At 35.6% G+C, this 21,178-nt stretch overlaps 1 protein-coding gene across 1 annotated transcript; it reads left to right on the top strand.

Moving 5' to 3' along the window:
- The first annotated feature begins 2,182 nt into the window (after positions 1 to 2,182).
- On the top strand, positions 2,183 to 20,734 carry Mcm3 (minichromosome maintenance 3). Its single transcript, XM_089236691.1, has 18 exons — positions 2,183 to 2,617; positions 5,283 to 5,395; positions 6,512 to 6,634; positions 7,870 to 7,955; positions 9,397 to 9,527; positions 10,339 to 10,577; positions 14,420 to 14,525; positions 14,705 to 14,835; positions 15,709 to 15,863; positions 15,979 to 16,187; positions 16,653 to 16,742; positions 16,892 to 16,976; positions 17,090 to 17,216; positions 18,442 to 18,592; positions 19,036 to 19,274; positions 19,833 to 19,939; positions 20,121 to 20,205; positions 20,421 to 20,734. The coding sequence occupies exons 1-18, from the start codon at positions 2,546 to 2,548 to the stop codon at positions 20,620 to 20,622; spliced, it is 2,451 nt and encodes an 816-aa protein (XP_089092817.1). The 5' UTR covers positions 2,183 to 2,545; the 3' UTR covers positions 20,623 to 20,734.
- Positions 20,735 to 21,178: the final 444 nt, after the last annotated feature.

The raw sequence follows: 21,178 nt of genomic DNA, 5'->3' as shown, positions 1-21,178 counted from the left end.
GATTGGATAAACCTACTATTCCTGCTGAGAACACTTTTCAGTTGTACCACAGCAAAGAAAGGACAACGACGTACCATTTGTCCAACACTACATTTCATTAATGAATATGCCTTTATATCAGACGGTCACTTACCTACCTGTTTAAAAAAGTCGTGCAATAATTATCCAGTTTTTATTCAGGAGGGGAACTCCCCCCCCCCCCCGCAAGTTTTGTCCAGGGAGGTCCCACGTAGCAAGGATGGCCAGTTTTTGTGCAAGTTTATATGCGATACTTAAAATCATAGTACCAATATCCCATAATCACGCGGGCCTTCCATGCACCTGAAGCCTTCTATACGTGCCCGGTGGGCCTATGCGTTAAGGCGGCATTGAGGCCTCCTGTATGTGAGGCCATCACGCGGGTTGCCTGCGCTAAGGCATGGCATGAATTAGATCAGGGAGTCATCATCGATCTCTTTGCCAAGATATGTTTAGAACCCTCTTCATACCTGAGCTAAAATTAATTAAAAAAAAAAAATTTTTTTTTCTTCATTGATTTGTGTTTATTGCATGTCAAAATACTCTTTAAAAGGAAAAAAATCGATTGATTGAATAATTAATTAATTTTAATTAAGCTAAGGTTTTGGAGACTTGGTTGAAGGGGTGCAGAGAAGAGCTACGTGTATTCTTGTTGGCACACGAGTCTTGAGTTATGAAGAAAGACTTGTGTCGGGGAGATATGATCAAAGTGTTCAAAATTTTCAACGGGGTTACTCCTAATGTTAACACAATTGACACGTTTAATAAAGAAATACGATAAACATGTTGTGGTAAATCGAGAAGCTATCCATACTTAGAATAAGACAACCATAAATACATTTTATTGGCATTGTATAATATTTTATCATATATTGTTTTATCACAAAAAAATGAGTAACTTTGCCTGGTTTTAATTTACACAAAAATTGCCACGTTTTTAAGACAAATAAATCACACTGGTCGAATGGTCGACGCGTTTCGGCTCTTCAATGGAGAGCCGTCATATATTGTTTTTATTTTTTTTGATTGAATTTTTAATTTGGTTGCTGTAATTTAGTAATATATGACATACATATTTGTTGGTTCGAGGTTACTACCTAGTTGGGCATTTTGCCTGTTATATATGTATTTGAAGGTTGGTAGCTCTGAATTTATCTGAAATGAATTCCTTGTGCTTCCACCCCCAAAAGATAAGCCGATATAGGTTCCTCATCTCTCTCTCGAACGGGGTAGGAAGGAGAATAACTGGGATCGAACCTCGACGAGCAAAAATTTCCCTTTTGCACTAAATTTTCCCCACACATTCCGAAAAATGTTCCGTCATCTACCAGGGAATACTATCACCGTAGCCAAGTAATTTTGCACTAGAAAAGCGTTTCGCTCGAGGTCTCGGATGGGGCTGACTATCAAGGGGGTAGCGAGGGGGGACTTGGGGGGGGGGTCTGGTCCCCCCTCCCCGAAAAGTGAGAAAATGACCGAAAAAAGGGAAAAAGATAGCCAAATCTATTATTCTATCACTTTGTTCCCCCACCCCCGCAAGAAATTTCTGGCTACGTCCCTGCTGACTGTGCTCTATCCTTGGGGCCGAGAGAATTATCATCATATTTTGCTTTTTCATGCTATAAATTCACAATAGAGCTGCTCTGAAGTCATGACGACCTCAACAAGGGTGAGGCTGACAGGGCTTCAGCCCAGTGGCCCGGGCGATTCTTAATAATTTTTTGTTTTTTCATGCAATAAAATTCACTACATTGGTGCCCATGAAACAGTTGACAAGGGAGCTTACCAAAGATCACAGCCTAGGGGCCCCTGCTCCAGGATGTGGGAAGCCATGGTTGCTCCTTTATTTTTTCGAAAATTTATTTTGTTTTATGAACTTTCAAAATTTTCCTCGTGGATAAGTTTTGGCAAATTTTTCCCACGAATATGGGAAAAAAATTTCCCTAGTTACCACCACTATCCATTCCCATTCATCATCTGATCTAGTGAGAATTGTGCTGTCATCTATTGGCCTAGATATGAAACTCAACTGTTTCGATGGTTTTGGTCTTTCCTCGAAAGATGGCAGCATGTTCTCCACGATATCGACATACTGTGACAAAAAATTGATGGAGAAATGTGGAAGGGCCATCTATTGGCAATACAGTGAAAGACTCTAATGGGGGAAAAATAATTTAATAAATAATGTCAAATTTATTTTCTACTAATCTACAAAACGATTGGTGATATTATCTGAGGTTGCATCATGAAAAAAATTTTTGATTCAAGAGTTTGAGTTGAGGTTTGCCCGCTACAGTTTGATCTCTTGTTTTACCAACATATCTTAATTCCATACCATTTAAGAAGTTATTTAAACTAGCTATAAAATCGTTTGTATAGCGCGGGAAATTTTTTGGCGGGTTTTCCCCCCCCCCCCCTCTTCTTTGTTGTTGTGACGCTGCCCCTGAGACTGTGGCATTTAAATTAAATTTCCGCGAATCGGGCGGCATTTTTTTGATCGCAAAGCATAAAGGAAAGGGTATCAGCCATGGCTGTAGTAGATGTTGATCAAAGAATCAGAGATATACAGAGAGAATACCTAGATTTCCTTGATGATGATGTAAGTTTTAGTCATTTTCTTTTTTCGCTTCTTGAGAATCTAATACTTTTGAATATAGTAAAACCCCCTTATAACAGACACCCCCTTCCCCTTTTTCGGACAAATAAGTTCCCCCTAGTATACATTCAACCCCTCCCATACAGGGCAACAACTAGGGGGGGGGGGAAAAGTAGCCGGGTCTCGTGCACTGGGTGCTGAACCAGAGGGGGGGCGCAAATTTTTTTTTTAAATCAAACCTCTCCTTCAATATTACAAGGGGCGCCAAAATGCGCACTTGCCCCTGGGTGACCAAACATCTAGTTGCGGCCCTACCCCCATATACAGACATCCCTCTTTTACAGACAGATTTTTTTTTTGTTCCACCGGTGTCCGCAAAAGAGAGGTTTTACTGTACTACCTCCTAATACTTTCGAATTTGAAAATAAATACGTAGAGTGTTGCGCTAGGATATGGTCTTATTTTAAAGACACCAGCATCTTGATCTATTCCCGATATAAATTTTGAATCTTTTTACCCCATTAATATTTTAGTATGAAATGGGGAGCAGCTGTAGTATAATCATAGGCACAAACTTGTATCTTGCCCATTGGCCTGAGCCCCCTCCCCAACTCCAACATTTGCCACCATCTCCACAATCTCCCCAGTAACTTATCAGAATATTAGATTTGAGGGATCCCCCCCCCCCCATCCATTCTGGGCCCTCCTAATGTTTCCAAAGCTTAGCATCAGGGCTAAACAAATTGAACGAAATCTAGTCACAGAAGAAATGTTTGGTGCCAAGGGAGAGATCCAAAATAAGGAACAACTATAGCTGCCAATATTCGCTGCCAGTTCTGGCGACTTTTCTTTTGGCGATTTGTTGCCAATCTCGGGCGGTAATAGGTTGCCATATCACTCCCTTCTTTTTCCAGATCATTCTATGAAGATGGTGCTAGTTGTATTGCCGTTTCCTCTCCAGCTTGTTCTATAGGCTATTGTTGTACAGGTTCGTTGTAGGTTATTCTACATTCTGTGCTGCTCTCAGCTTGCAGTTTAGTAACCACACAAAGAAAATTTTAGGTACCAATACCAATTTTTCAGTCACCTGGGACTTATCCACCCTTGCTTTATGCCAATCCAGGGCTGGGGACAAATCCAGAGAGGGGGGGGGGGCGCCTCCTTCCAAGTCGACCAAAGATTAGGAAAAAAATTATGGGATTTTGCAGCCCAGTGCAAAAACAACTTGACATCCCTCTAAAATTGATTGATTTTACTCACCTCCCCCCCCCCCTCCAGTGTCCATGGACACCCTGATGCACTCCAAGTGGTGTCAACTGTCCCGGATGGCAAATTTCGAGAGGAGGGGAAAAAAACACTAAAAAATTATGAAAATTCTCGGTGGGGAAGGGGGCAATAAAATCGTGTTTGCCTCCTCAGAAAAATTTTAGTTACGTCACTTGCCCAAGAAATGACTATCAAACTACCATTTCATCATAATGAAAAAGCCATTAAGCAATAAATTTGAACATTATGGACCAGCAAGAAAAACTGCAAGGCAGGACCCCTGATGGAAATCTTAGTTACAGCCCTGTATGTAGCCTCCCCCCTAAAAATTATAGCACAATGACTCTTCAATTTCTCTACCTCCCCCCCCCCCCCCATGAATTTTTCTTTCTTTTTTTTGTCATTATTTGCCATAAGAACTTGTGAAGAATGACTTCAAATACCAATAAAACCATTTTGATTATTTAAAACCTTTTTTGATTTAAAAAAAGTTTTTGCCAAGAAGTTGACTTTAGATAGAAATGATTTTAGAATCCTCAATTTCAATATACACTTGTTAGTGTTGCTGAGCCTGTAATTTATAGGTATGGAACCTATAAATTACAGGCTCAGCAACACTAACAAGTGTATATTGTGAACATGTGTCCCCTAAAGCAGAAAGTTTTACATTGTTCTGCAACGAACCCTCAGCTGACTGGAAATGTTTTGCAGTAAAAATACCCACGATAGCATTTTCTATTTTTCTTAAAGTTCTTTGAGATGATTCTGCAGTAGCACTAATTAATCTGCAACATACTGTCAAAAAAATTTCAGCACATTCTGCTTTAGGGCAAGTGTCCAGTTTATAGTCTAGTGCTGGGTAAATCCCAGGTGCCTGGTTGTTATTTGCAACTAAACAATCAATTTTGGCCTAAAATTTTCTGTGTGTGATTTCCAGCTCTGACAAAAAGAAATAAGCTTGAAAACAATAGCGTGTCATGGAATTCCCCCCCCCCCTCCCATTGGAATTTACCAACTCTTTACTTTTTCCAACGCCCAATACCTAATTAGAATTGATGAAAATTATTTGTTCGTGTTCGAAGACCGTCGTCCATTCGAGTTAGTTCTCAACGTTTCCCCAACATTAGTGGTTGGCATGATCAGGGGAATTGATAAAACTTGACTTTTGATCCAGTTTTATCAATTCTACTGATGATGCCAACCACTAGTGTTGGGGAAAAATTGAGAACAAACAGACGATGGTCTTTGAACCCAAACAAACAATTTTCATCAAATGATGGCTGTGAAAACCTTATCAACTATTTAAATCAGAATTGTTATCATGATAATGGAAACAAAACACATCTTGTATTGCATGCATGCAGTCAATATTTTTTATTGTGCATTTATTTATTTTCCATAGAATGACCAAGGAATATACAGTCAGCTTGTCAAAGACATGATAGCGAAAAATAGCCGGAGACTTATTGTGAATATCAATGATCTCAGGAAGAAAAATAAGAAACGTTGCCAAAAGTGAGGGTTTCAGCAAATTCTTTTCAAATATTCCTATGAATGTCATAAAAATAAAGTAGGAAAAAAAACGTTTAATTAGAAGAAAATGGTAAATATGGTTAAAGTGAAACTAACCCTTTTACAGTCAATTTTATAATCACTTACTCAACATGTATTATGGGTTATATAGGTTGTACATTTGCATATTTACTTGTGTGTATAGAATGCATTTCCATATTTTAGTACTGTGCTTGTCTCTATGCGATCACATCGAGACTCAAAGTCATTCAAGAATTCTAATGCATTCGAAGGGATTGGGGGATGATCTTTTGTGGCTTGAGAGAGCAAAAGAGGAGAGCTATAGTAAAGCTTCAAAGGAAGAGGCTCGAATCATCCAAAAGGCAACCTTTTTCTAGTCTCGCATACTTACCTATCATAAAAAAATATCAAAAACCAGATCACCCTTACAGCAAGTTAGACATACAAATACAAGACGTCAGAAGCTGATTATAGAATAGAATAATCCTTGAATGTAATTCGTACAAGTTGTTTAATTAGAACGTTTATTAAGCACTCGCACGCACAGAACCAGATATGAGCATAGATCACTATGGGTGCTTTAGAGGAGCACTGTGGTGCTCTCAACAAGTTGAATATGCCTAGACTAAAGATGATAGCATTAAGAAGACATGGTTGTTTGTCTTAATACATACATTTTATGCTATTTTCTGAGAATTAACGAAATAAGGAGTTGCATTAACAATCTAGTTTTCCTTATTTTGAACTCAAGTCATACCGAAATTATACCTCGTCCTATATACGAATAAATATGATATGTTGTGTCATGTCATTTAAATTTTTATACATATGACAAATACTATAAGAAATGCTTGATTAGTTTGAATGTAGCATCACGTTTTATAGAATAGCCTACATTAATATGGTGTAGACTTAAATATATATATATATATATTTTTTTTTACTTATGATTTCTTAAATTGACTTAAAGCACACACAAAATAAAAACACTTAGTCTATATGAGAATTCATTGAAAAAAGATATGAATAAGCATTTATTTCATTGTTAAAATTTCTTACGTTGAATTTTAATTTATGATGTCTTTGTTTATTTTTCAGTCTTTTATCTTGTTCCATGGAAGAAATGCTTGCCTTTCAAAGAGCCCTAAAAGAATTTGTTAGTGCTTCTGACTCGACTTTTGCTAAGAACATTGAAGAATTTCTAATTGGTTTTGAAGGCAGGTAAGTGGTGAGAAACTGTATAGTCTTTCTACTTTCTCAGTATAAACTGAAATCTCAGTGTGATACAAAGTGTGCAACAAAAGCGTCATAAGTTCCTCTCATTTAACTACTCTGAAGGTTATATAAAAGGTAGCGTAGTTTATTACACATTACTCATGGTTTTTTGTTCGTTTTATCACAAGTGGTGGTCGCTGTGATGGTCGAGTGGTTATAGTGCCGGACTCGTGATGCGAGGATCCGGGTTCGAACCCCACAGTGGTGGTCGGCTGAAGTTGGTTTTCTGTGGTTCCCAACTTCAAGGCGCAAATGCGAGCCGATCTCCCCGTTAAAAAGTCTCGCCACAGAGAGCAACAGTCCTACAACGATAAATCATTCAACCATAACACTTCACTCATAGTTAGTAAAACTGGGGGCAGATGACAGCACTACACAGAAACAAACTTCACGTCAGGTTGCACTACACGTACACGCACATTCCCGCATGTACCGATTCGTTGGGGGGTTCCGCGGGGGGGGGGGTGCATGTGTGGTGTAGCAGTAGTAGGTAGGGGCTCGGGGATCCATGATGTTTTTAAGTCAGCCACCTCGTTGGGCAGTTTGCCTGTTGTGGCGTTGTATTTGTATTTGTATAAGTTTTCCCATGGAGATTTGCAAGAAAGAGAAAGAAAGAGCAGTAAGAAAGTGACGGGTAACTTATCAAGATAACCATTTGCCCATTTTTGATGGTAGCCTGGCAGTCGTATTCATGTTCGTGATCTAAATGACTAGCTAAAACATTCCCTGTATAAAGATTGACAGGTTTTTCGTTGTCAAAATAGTTTGTCTTGAATGCATATTATGTTCAAGTTCTCTGCAAAGCATGCCCCTTCCCTCCCTTTTCAAGTGTTTGCAGAACAAAGTTCTTATATAATGAACATTTCTCACATCTTTGAGGTTCAAAATAATAATAAAAAACCACACACACAAATGAGCCTAATCTCAGTTGTTTTAATAATGAGTAGTTTAAAACAAAAGTCTTAGGAGGTCTTTGAATAAATAAATTATAGTATATCGTTGTCATCAGTCAGTAAAATTATTAAAACAACACAACTTTATCAAGCACGGTAAAAATGGCAAATTCAGAGTATTGTAATCATGCACATAGAGATGCGGCTACAATATGCTTGTAATATTTCTTTCAATTAAGTATTAGATAAATTCTGTTTCCTCATATTTTATCTTTACTATCTCGAAAGTTTTGGATCTAAACATGTGACTCCAAGAACTCTGATGGCAAGTTATTTGGGGAGCATAGTCTGTGTTGAAGGGATTGTCACCAAATGTAAGTCTATGACCCCTTTTATGAATTTGATTTTTTTTTTTCGTTCATCAAAGCACTATATTATGTATTATCTTTATAATTTCTTATACATCCAATATAAATCTCAGTTTATTTTGAAAAAAAAAATTCTTTTTGCTCTAATCACACAGCCTACTGTATAGTCCTACATTTTTTGTTGAACTTTTTACTTGTGTGTATACTGATATGTTTTCTGTTGAGCGTTCAATTATGATATATAATTTTTTTAAATACAAGTCATGGGTGTAATGTTCTTGTGCACCATGAGTTATAATATGACACAGGGTTACTCCGGTCCGGTTGATGCATCAATAGCATCAGCTCCCCTTTATTTACATTCACAATCCCGCAAAAACTTGGGGCCACCGAATAGCAGTGCCAACCTTTGATCACACAGTGATTCAGCTCAAAACAAGGTCACTAAAATATCCTGAGAATGTAACAGTTTATTCAGCTATTAACATCTATTTTTTTGACCAAATGTTTAATTTTAGTACATCAGTTCTACAAGAAATACATTTAGCAGTTTGTATAATCAATAAAAAAAACTAGGCAAATAATTATTGAGTCAGCTCATTACATTTTCCACCCTCAGCCTATAACGATTATCCAAATTATCTGATCAGGGAGGGTATGTGAACCCAATAAATTTCGCAGAATTTGCACAGAGCCAACAGCTATAACTATGACATTAAACTGAAGGCCACTAACCACCTACTAATCTGTAACATACATCAAAGTTTTCTGTGAGCATGTTGTTAAATAAGCATCCAAAACCAAAGTGGGATTCATTTCTCCATATAAGTTTTGCCCATGATTCTGTACTCAATCTTCCATTGCTGGGCATTGCTGCAAGCTGAGTTCTTTACGCCAAAAAAGGTTTCTCTGCACCAGGAACTTGGTACTTACATTCAGCAAATCATTGCACCCACTTAGATTTTTCCAAGTAATCTCTCAATCGGCATCATTGCAAATTTCATTCTACTCTGCTGCATGTCTCAGCTGCCACTTGATGGAAAGGGAAACGAAAATGAACATACCCCCACTGAAAAGAAAACGGAGAGTCCACTACAGCTATCTTGGCCTTTTTATCCTCAAAGTACAAAGCAATTGGACAATGGAGAGAGAATGATTTGTTAAATTTCACTAAATTTGTTTTCAGATTTTTTTGATATGCCATGGTAATTATTGGCAAAACCTTTTTTTAGTGAAGTGTGAAGAAACTCTTAACTGTGAATAAATTTAATTTACCCAAGACACAATGTTTTTTGATAAAGATATTTATCAAAAAGACGAGATATTTAGAAAATAATGGTTTTGTGTTAATTAAATTTATTGCAATGTTAAAAAATTATAAATTAAGAAATTGTACTATAAGTAAATAATTAATATGGAGCGAAAATTAACATAAAACTCTTTCCAGGTTCTCTAGTTCGGCCAAAAATTATAAGGAGTGTGCATTACTGTCCCACTACTCAGAAATCTATTGAACGCCGTTACACAGATTTCACCAGTTATGAGCCATTTCCTAGTAGTTCTGCCTATCCCACTAAGGTTAGTAGTTAATGCTTTCTGTTATAACATAAACTTGTGTTTCAACTACCTTGAGATGCTGATTTATATTTTACAATAACTATCATCTCCCGAATTTCTATTCCACCTCCCAGACTCTTAAATTTTTACCACCATTATGAAAAAATCATTACTTTTTTGGGGGGGGGGATTATTCCCAAAGAATTTACTCTGAGAAAAAGACTTGCTTTTGTTTTTTGTTCTTAAAATGAAGTCACAAGCGTAATGCAAATGGTCACCATTATGTCAAATCACAAAAAAATAAGGAAAAGAAAAAAATTGCAGAACAGCTACTGTCAATTTCACATCCAAAATTAGTGAGAGCACTACTTTAACCATGTCATGTTGCATCTGTATGTCCCATTTTTGGTCCAGATGAAAATTTTTTTTACTGCCAAGATTTGATTTGAGAATAGTTATGATAGGTAGGTAATTTAACGTGCTCATTGGCAATGGCTTGCACAAATGTCGCTTTTTTTTTTGCGAAGGGGAAAAATCCCTACAATTTTACTTGCATTAATGAAAAATTCCTATATTGTTTTTAAAAAAATCCCTGCTATACTTATTTTGTATGGTATCTAGATCTGCTCAAAAACCTCCCTGATTTGTTTCCTTTCCAAAGTTGGCGGTTATAATTTTGATGTAGAATAATCAAAACTTGTGTGATCCACCCTTTCAAATTTTTTGTATCGTATATTTATTACAATTTTTTTTATCCATAAATATTTCAAAACATTATTTCTATTTTAAAATGTTTATATTCTTTATTCAAACCTTCATCCATTTAATCAAGGATGAAGATGGTAACTTGCTGGAAACAGAATACGGTCTTTCAGTCTATAAGGATCACCAAACTTTTTCTATCCAAGAGATGCCTGAGAAATCTCCAGCCGGTCAGCTTCCTAGGACAGTAGATATTGTAGCCGAGAGTGATATGGTAGACCAGTGCAAACCAGGTGATAGAGTACAAATTGTTGGTACGTTCAGATGCTTGCCAAATAAGAAGATGGGATACACCACAGGCACTTTCAAGTATGTTTTTGAATTTTATTGTGTCTCTGAAAAATAATTTTTGTTTTTTGTAAGTTATATGCACAGAGGGGTCTATACACCAGAAAATAAAGGATTTCACCAGTTGTGAGCAAAATTCTTAATTTATTGCAAAAAATCCAATTGATTTGATTTCACAGGGGAAAAAAGTAAAGAGTAACAATGAAAATTTTCAGCAGTGGCGTCAGAGCCAGGGGTGCTGTAGGTGCATGAACACCTCCGGAAATTTGAGGAATGGGTCCGAGCACCCCCAGAATTTATTTAAAAATTTTAAATTTTGTACATGAAACTTAAGACAAGCACTCACAGGTTCAAAACACTTCAGACACCCCTGATGTCCAGTAAAGTAACATGACACCGAGGAGGAGGTTTTCCTATTCCCCTGAACAGGTGATTCATTCAGTGACCTCTATGTTTTTCCCCTTGTTTTCAGTATTCATTTGCAATCTTACCCCTTAACTGAGAGGGTGTATAGCAGTCAAAATGATGACCAGAAGCTTTTATTGTTGTGATATTTTAGGAAATTCCCTAAAGAGTGGGATTCTCTGGTCTCACCCACCTATTGCGATGTTATGCTTTGTTATTTGCTGACTCAACGCAATATGAAGACACAACAATCAAGAAAAGATCCAGCTATTGCAGACATTCTTGAAATTATCATGCCAAAGATAGAAAATATTTGGAACATTGCTACAATTCCTACGGTTTCTCACCAACGGATATGCAAAATTTTCAGACTTTTACTGTAAATACAAGAATCTTCAGAAAAATATGAAAGCAAGGAAAGATTCTCAAACTTTCAAGTTGAACTTGAAATCTTTTCAGTGCGAAGCACGGAAATTGATTGACATTGCAACATGCAAATGTGATTTTGAAGACTTTAAGGGTGACAAGTTGAGAAAGGTCCCAAATTTAGAGCAAGATTTTTTGCAATATCAAAGAAGTACACGCAAGATGGCCATTGGTCAAGTAGATGTCCTAATAATGAAAAAATTGAAAAACAATGAACAAAAGAAAATGAAAATGGTATCCCATTTGAAGTCATCTAAGGAAGAAACAGTGGAAACTAGTTCATTAACCACTGAAACTCATCTATATCCAACGATTCAGAGGAAAGTGATCTGTATGAGCCAAAACACAGTTTACCGTTGAAGTTAGCATTTTTATCTACTAAAAACTGAAGCTGGTCCATCAATTGGTGCCGAAGCAAGTACTTCATTTGCTTTTGAACAACTCCAAGAAGCAGTAGAGTAAGGGATATAAAGAGAAAAAAAATAGGCCATCCCTTGCAATGGCTTATTTGTCTTTTTCACTTTAATGAGTTACCTCTAAGGCATCTTGTGAAGCATCTAGATCAGTGATTCCCAATGTGGGTGTTAACTCCCCCTGGGGGGCGATGGAATGCTCCGGGGGGGGGGGATAGAAGCTATGGGTATAACATGGGATCCTATGGGTTAGATTGTGTTGGGGGTGATTGGGAGAAAAAAACTTCTATGTCCACCCAGAGAATTTATCGCTCTCAGATGAGAATCTCATTTACAAAAACTGGGAATCAAGAGAATTTTGAAAATTAGAAATAAAGGATTATCAGAAGCAGAAATCCGTACATTCCATGTTCCGAAAATAAACTCTTCTGCTAAGTACTATTCGGAACTATGTGCATGGGATCAAGTGCGAGCGACTGAACCACCTATTATGAAAAATCAGGAAATGGACCCACAAAAATTATATGAACCTGCTTTTCCATCTATACCAAATTTTTACACACAAGCAGTTGAATGTTTCATACGACTTGTAACTGAAGCATCTCTTGCTGTATCAACAACCGAGAGTCGTGAAGGCTTCATTCAAACCAGAATAAATTCAAGGAGTAGTCTTCCATCATTTGAAAAAAAAGTGGATTATTTTGCAAAAAAGTGAAATGTAATAACAGTGTGATAACGGAGGAAGCAATAGAGGCATTCTCCTTGTTGACACCTATATCGTCAAACTATGTTCTTTTTGTAAATTTGGAACATGGTATAGTTTTGTTCCCCCCCCTCCAAAAAAAAGGGTTTATTTTCATCTCCCTCTATCAATCACTATATCGGAGTGCTTGAAAAATTCTCCTTTCAACTGCCATGCAGCTGCAAATAAGCGAATATCAGGGGTGGGAACTTTGCGCCGCACTGCGAAAAAACTAATATCTTGCGCCATCCTGCTCCAATAGCGTATTTTCGCATTTTTCTGCGCCAAATAGCGAATTTTGCTTCAGTATGCCCGGAATTTCGGAAAGGACGCCAAAAAATTTTTGTTCCTGCTAGCCACAAAACGTTTCTTTAGAAGAAGAGCGTGTTTTATTCCACTATACTTAAACTATCGGCCCCTGATCGGGCTTTCCATCGCGAAACCCCGATATTGTCCGTGATCGTGGAACTGAAGATGGTTTGCAATGCCTTTCATCTTTAAAGTGCAAATTCGAGTGTTTCCGTTAAAAAAAAAAAGTCACTGGAAGCAGCAGAAATTACTGTAGTCGATTGTGATTGTGTTAAATCCCGATGTTTCGTGAAAAAAATTTTCATTCCGGGAGTAAAAAGCGCATATCCGCCGAATTACGAATGTTAGTTTAGAAACTTTGCCGAATAACGAGCGTTAAATCACCAATGTTGCCGAATAACGAGCGTTAAATCACCAATGTTGCGAATAACGAACGTTAAATCGCCAATGTTGCCGAATAACGAGCATTAAATCGTCAATATCGCCAAATAACGAGTGTTAAATCGCCAATCTCGCCAGATAATAAGTGCTGAATCGCCAAACATCGAGTTGATTCTTCCGAAATTCTCTCCCATTTTGCAACAATTTCTTTCCAAGTATAAAAAACTTATAAAATTTTTTTAGCTCATTTGAAGTGCTGCTGTTCAAGGCAGAAATAGTGTCGTCAGTAAGAAAAAATCATCTTAAATAGACGGGTGCAAAAAATTTTATGACAGCCGCTCTTTCAAACAAGGTGTCAAAAGCCTAAAACACCAAAAACAAAAATCAAGCTGACGAAAAGATGTTTGATAATAAAAGACAGTGCAGTTTTATTTTGAAAAGGGTTGAGGGTTAACGAAAATATTCTTGTTCATTTCACTGCTCCAATTTATAAATATCTGCTCCAAATCCCATATTTTGCTGCTCCAAAACTGCTCCGAATCCTGAATTTTGCTGCTCCAAAGCTGCTCCGAAATGGACTTAGTCACTTCCCACCCCTGGAATATGCTTGTCAGTTATAACATATATGGAAATCTTAACTTTTGTGAGCATTTCTCTGGGTTTATATATATATATATATGTATATATGTATATATATATGTATATGTATATATATGTATATATATATATATATATATATATATATATATATATATATATATATATATATATATATATATATATATATATATATATATATATATATATATATATATATATTTCTGAATAGCAAAGTTCTGAATAACTTTTAAATTAAGTGTTTTTCTTTTTTTAGAGAATGCTTTTTAAAAATCAACTTCGTCTATGTTTAAAAAGATTTTTATTTTTGTCTAGTTAGAAAAGTATTTTTGCTCAACCTTTATGGTCTGTGAGGAACCTCAAGATATTAAAATATTTTCTTAGATTTTAGTATAACTTCTTAAAACATTCAAAGGCATCTTTTGAATACTAAGGCAACATCAATTTCTAAAAAAAGTGAAAAAACACTCTTTTTCGTTCCACCCTACTGGATATGCAAATATCAGGTTGTTTTCATTTGCTTCTAAATCTCTAATTCATTTAAGTTTCTGCCGTCATTTTTTTTATAGAACCATTATGATTGCCAATAATGTCCAGCTGCTCAGTAAAGAAGTCACGCCACACATCTCAGTAGATGATGTTAGAAAATGCAAACAGTTTTCTAGACAGAAAGGAGTAAGTTCATCATTCTTTTTTATTCCTGCAATTTCTTGGAAAAATTACTGTTTTTATGACATTCTGGAACATCTTAAAACCATTGCAGCTCTGGATTTTAACATTATTATCTCTCTACTTTCTGAATAACTGTACTATTTTATTTATAGTAATGTGATTTCTGTGCTTACATTTTTTAGGATGTGTTTGAAATTTTGTCTCGCTCTTTGGCTCCGTCAATTCATGGTCACGAGTACATCAAGAAAGCTGTTTTATGCCTTCTTCTTGGTGGTGTTGAGAAAGTCTTACCAAATGGTACAAGACTAAGAGGGTATGTTCATGTAATTTTTACATATTTCAGAAATGTGTGGAGGACTTTGTTTGACTCATTTATATTCAGTGGAACCTATATAAAATTAAATTTCAGGGCTTAAATAATATTCAGTTTTAGGCTAAGATTACACTGTAAAAGTTAGATAAAAGGTCTTTCACAAAACTTGGAAAAAACCCCAATAAGCTTAGTTAAATTTGCTCCAGTGTAACCAGTATGCTTATGGTTGCATTTTTCAAGTTTTATAAAACTTTTATTAGATGTATATATATAATGTAATACCAGCCTTAGACAAATATTACATTTTATTTTTATAAAATGCACACCAAAGCACTAATCATTGATAAGGCCATCTTTTAGATTCTGTTCAAGATATGTTTCTGTCTCCTACAGTGTCAGTCTTAGACAGGCTTTACTGTATCATTGATTGACTGTAATTTTATAGTCAATAAAAACATATTTTCATTATATATAAACTTCCAAGATAATTTTGATTTTTTTTTTTACTCGGTTATCTTGTTTTATAATGAAACAGCTTTTGGTGGGGGGGGGGGAATAGTTAAATTCATTCATTTGTTGATTGTATTACAATAAAACCCCTTAACAGTCACACTCTCTTTATTATAAATTATAATATTTTTATAAAAATAATATGGCCAAATAATAATTTCCCATTGTATAACAAAAGTATGTGTTTCGTACCCCTGATTAATGATCACCCCTCTTTTACAGAGGAATTTTCTGTCCCGTTGGTGTCCTTGAAACAGGTTTTGCTGTACTTTCTTCATGTGGAATGTGCAAAAGTTATTAGAAAACCATTTATTTTAATGAATTTATTTCTTGTTAATAATATCTGTTCCATTGTTTATATAGTGACATCAATGTACTTCTCCTTGGAGATCCTTCTGTAGCAAAATCTCAATTGCTGAGGTATGTCTTGCACACAGCGCCAAGAGCCATTCCAACCACTGGCAGAGGGTCTTCGGGTGTTGGTTTGACTGCTGCTGTTACAACTGATATGGAAACAGGTCTGTAGTTTCCTTGGGGAATTAGCAAAATCTTATGTATGGTATCTTAGGTGCTACAAATTATTTGTTTTTTGAAAAAAAAATTATATCGCATATTGGTTTGTTGATCCTGCAGGAGATCGCCGACTTGAAGCTGGTGCTATGGTTCTTGCTGATAGAGGTGTTGTTTGCATTGATGAATTTGATAAAATGTCAGATATTGACAGGACAGCTATACATGAGGTCATGGAGCAAGGGAGAGTTACAATAGCAAAAGCTGGAATTCATGCCAAACTGAATGCACGCTGCAGTGTTTTAGCAGCCGCTAATCCAGTGTATGGCAAGGTACTGTTTTTTTTTAAAGAGTATTGTGGTGATTAGATCAAGTCTTGTGGTTTTTTTATGTGCTAATTAAATTAAATCCAAATGATGACGCATGAAAATTTTAGAATATATATATAAGTAAAAAGAATATTCACTCATTTCTCAATTCCAGTTCTAAAGATATGTTGCCCAATAATGATTGGGGCATGTAAAATTTTGGAGATTTGTCCAATCCTGATACCTATCAAACACACACAACAGTTGACAAAATACTCTGACCCTACTTTACTCTTTAGGAATATGAATCTGTATTTTGAACCAAATCCTGAATATTTTATACCAATACATCCTATCAACAGAAGTACTTTTCTATAATTATTGCAAAGCATTCAATCGCATAAGTACATGTTTGTATGTTACATCAAATTATTTATTGTATCGAAGCAACGGTATTGTATATAAACAACATTATACATTGTTTTACAGTATGACCAGTACAAAACTCCTATGGAGAATATTGGTCTTCAAGATTCTCTCCTGTCTCGATTTGACTTGCTGTTTATAATGCTCGACAAAGTAAGTGTTAATTTTATTACTGTGAAGTGTCAAAAATTGGTATATTTCTGCATAATTCTTTCTTTTTATAATATCTTTCCTTATAAAGCCTTTTTGATCAAATGCATAAATTTTAACTATGTGATAACTGGAAATTTTTTTTCCACTAGATGGATCCAGAAAGTGATAGAGAGATTGCAGATCACGTTGTTAGAATGCATCGTTATCGTGCTACTGGAGAAATGGATGGAGAGCGTAAGTCAGAATCAAAAGAACACTTATTCATGTTCTATACAGTATAATTTGCACACGGTTATGTGTATTCATAAGTGTTTTGTTTTGATGGAGCTGTTTGTATATGTTTATAGCTTTGCCAATACATTCCACTGCTGATTTCCTCACAACAAAAGATGTTGATGCTGATGAAGAGCAGGAGGAGAATACTCCTATTTTTGAAAAATTTGATTCATTGTTACATGGACCCAAAGCTAGGAAGTATGTGTCCTCTTACATTTCATTTGTTTCTCATCATAAGCTTTGAATTTTTGAAGTACTGATATTTCTAACTTATTGATGAGTGTGTTCCTAGAAATGTATTCAGTAAAAATTCAAATTTATTTAAAAAACTTCCATTCAAACCTTAATCACTGATTTTATAATAATTTTGAGGGTCTGAGCAGAAACTGGTTAGAATCTGTGTTTGCTGATTTAGCTGTTTTTTCTTAAATTTAAAAATAAAATCTAGGAGGAAGCTTAGCTTGTGCTGGGATTGCTCTCTGAGACCGTCCATCCCTTTGGGGAAGAGCGCAAAACATCCCAAAATTTTCTCTCTGGGCGGTCTCAGCAGTCATGCCTGTCTGTCTGGGATTTAGTTCTTTTCAGTACCATTTTTATTTCCCTCTTTTTGGGAAAAAAAAAAATCAATCAATCTATGTGTTCACCTTGTTGATTGAGGAATACCAGTTTCAGTAATAAAAAAAATTAGTTTTGAGGCAATCGTTTATTATTATTATTTCTTTCTCTTTTTTTTAATCTAGGAAAGAAAGCTTATTGACTAAACAGTTTCTTATAGTTCAGACTTTCAGCAAAATGCAACAATGATTCACTGACTGTATTATTCTGAATCAGATTTAGGCATCTGCCTCTTTTGCTTCTAATTTGGAAATAAATAGCCGCATTTGAAGAATTTAACACCAAATCTCAGAATAGATACAGGCTTCTCGAATAGGTGGGGGGGGGGGGAGGGTGTGTTTTGAATCTCCAAGTTTGTGTATAGTGAAAGGGGAGAGGTCAATGTTCACTCTCCCAACTATGCCATCTTAAGCTTGTTAAGAACACATAACATATTTGATGCATTTTGGCATACACCGATTAGACATGCTCTAAACATCACTGATCGCTATGACAAGGAAAACAAAACATAATATGGTCAGATACTGTAATAGCAAACATAAGTGTGTGTGCTATGCTCAGTATCCCAAGTTTTCTAAGGTATTAATTTACTGTGTTATATTAAAGTACCCTTCTAATTTTTATTTTATTTCACCTTTGCAAACTGTTTGTTGCTCTGCATATACAATTTTGAAATCTGCTGCTACACATACGCCTAGTTCAGAGGGAACATTGGCTGTATTTTAAGAAAATTGTAGCAAATTTCCTTTTGGCAAACATAAATTTAACACTGTGAATAATATGTGTGCTAATATGTGTCATTTTCCAGGGAAAAGATTGTTAGCATACAGTTCATGAAAAAGTACATCCACATTGCTAAAGTTCTGAAGCCAACTTTAACGAAAGATGCGTGTGAATGCATTGCTGAAGAATACTCTCGTTTGCGATCCATGGACACAGAGCACACAGACCTTGCTAGGGTATTTATTTTAGTATTTAATATTAATAAGTAATATTTTAACACAGTTTATGTTTGATAGAAAAATAGGACAACTTAAGGATCTTACAAGAGCTTGTTAAAAATACTTCAAAAGTAATATAATCCACGTATGTAATGTTTATTTCTGACATTTTGTTTTTTATCAGTGAAGTGCAAGTTGATTAAATCAGATAAATTGTTTCTGTCCTGTAAAATATGGGACTTATGTTCATTGTCCTACCTTCACTTCTGCATCATCTTGGATTCCTGCCTGTACCTAAAGGGTAATACTAATCTCGATGAATGTTTATTAATTTGAAAATGTGATTGTTTTCACAGTTGTGAGAGGGAAGATTCCGAAAAGATCAATTTCCTTTTTATGTTAAAATATATTTTATACAAAGATTTTTTATGAGTGGTATATGTTCAGTTTCATTATTTCAGACTCAACCTGTTACTGCACGTTCCCTTGAAACACTCATACGTCTGTCAACTGCTCATGCAAAAGCTAGGATGTCTAGAACTGTGGATCTGCAAGATGCGCATGCAGCCATAGAACTGGTGCAGTTTGCATATTTCAAGAAAGTCATTGAGAAGCCAAAGAAAAGGCAACGGCGTGGAGATGACTCTGATGATGACAGCAATGATGGAGATGATGAGGATAAAAACCAGAAGAAAAAGAAGTTAGCTTGTTTTTAATTATGTTTCTTTGTTTACTTCATTTATTCATTAAAAATTAAACTTTTACGATACAGGTACATACCACTGAGCAGTGCTTGGGGATAAGTTATGTATTATGTATGAATTTTTAGGGGTATGTCCATCCAAAACTTTGGTCTGTTTATTGTAAATTTCAAATTAACAAAACCATAAATTCGGAATTTCATTTCTTTTGCAGAAAATTAACTAGACTTTGCTTTCCACAAAATTATAGATCATATGCAGAAAGACATTACTCTCCCAAGTTGAATATATATGCAAAAAACTGGCTGTCCCTGTGAAGGCAGAGATGAATTTTCCTTTCCTTCAACAACAATATCTCTTCATGCAGCCAGTTTTCCATACATATTCTATTATGGATCCTTTTCACAATAATAGAACCCTATGAAAAAGAAGTCTGTGTGGACCCCTGTAATTACTGATATATGACATGAATGTCGCTCTCCACAACATCCAGTCTTCTGTATATCTTGCATTACTGATATGTTGTCCGAGAATTTATTTTATTTTTTGTTGTTTAGGAAACGTGGTACTCCTCGTCCTAAACCTGGAGAAGAAGGTTATGATCCTTATGCATTTGATGATGAGGATGATGGAGTAGAAAACACTGCTGAAATGGATGTTGATGGTGAGTCTTGAATTTTCAAAACCTGGTAGGCTTTTAACAAGAAACATTGTTTGATTTTATCACTTTTTTTAATTTTTTCCATCATCATGTTGTCCTGTAAATTTAGACTGGTGCTATTGTATATCAAAAACACTTTTTGAATAGAGTCGTAAACTCACGAAATTTTATTGTTTCTGTTCAGGTGAAAGTTCTGCTGGTCCCTCAGGAGAATCAAGAAAAACTGCGGAAGAGCAGAAAAAATCACTTGAAACTATAGCAGAAGATAGGTATGAATTTTTTAATCCATTAACTTTATCTTAAACATTGTATGTTTGTGATTAAAATTTTAATTGTACTTTGTCCCAGTGATTTATAAACGATCAAGTTCATAAAAGTTATTTTCTTTTTATGTTGTCCACAAATTTGAAATTGCACCAAATTTGCTTTTTTTTTTCTTAATGCGTGGAATCAAATAATCTCTAATTGTGTCCTATGTTTTCAGACTGAAACGTTTCCGCTCTTTACTTCTGAGACTTTTCAAAGAGCAGCATTCCCAGTCTGTGCCTGTTCCAGACCTCAAAGAATTCATTGCAGAACAAGCTCAAGTTGATCCTTTCTCACCAGAAGAAATTCAGGTTGCTTTGGATAAGATGATGGATGCTAACCAAGTGATGGTTGCTGAAGATGTTGTATTTTTGATTTGATTTTGATTTTTTGCCGTAAATCTGAACTTTATTTTTCAAGATGGATTACTATTGCTTAAAATTCTCATTTTTATGTAAATTTATAAATAAAATGTGTGTTTTTTAAACTAAATATATAGTAGAAATGATTTAATTCTATTAACCTCTTCGATTACAAGCGATTGGCAAGAAACTTGGATCTTCTGTATTTGACGAATCGGCAATGAAAATGGTAGCTTTGTCCTAACCTAACCGCATATTAGAAGAAAGGAGGAAAAAGAAGAAGAGATAGGAAGGGGGGGGGGACACTTGAAAGAGTAGAACCGTATAATAGATATGTTGATAAGAATGTAGGTACAAAGTTAGATTTCTCTTTTCACCCTCACCCAACCTATTCTCTTTCACTCTTATAAGAACAATACATCACATATGTGAAAAAAAATCGCTAGCAGGGTATATAAAAAGCAGAGGAAAATATTCATAGGGCTGCAACAACTCGCGAGGATGGGATAAGAGAGAGAGAGGAAAGAAAACAGAGAGTGAACTCTTTCTTGTTTGCATTTATTCCACTGGTGTT

The sequence above is a fragment of the Pholcus phalangioides genome, unplaced genomic scaffold, assembly GCF_987345545.1.
Source record: "Pholcus phalangioides strain wild (caught in Gottingen) unplaced genomic scaffold, Ppha-v1.0 ptg000009l_1, whole genome shotgun sequence".
Taxonomy (NCBI): domain Eukaryota; kingdom Metazoa; phylum Arthropoda; class Arachnida; order Araneae; family Pholcidae; genus Pholcus; species Pholcus phalangioides.
Note: the sequence above shows the minus strand (reverse complement) of the source record. Positions and strands in the feature narration are given on the sequence as shown.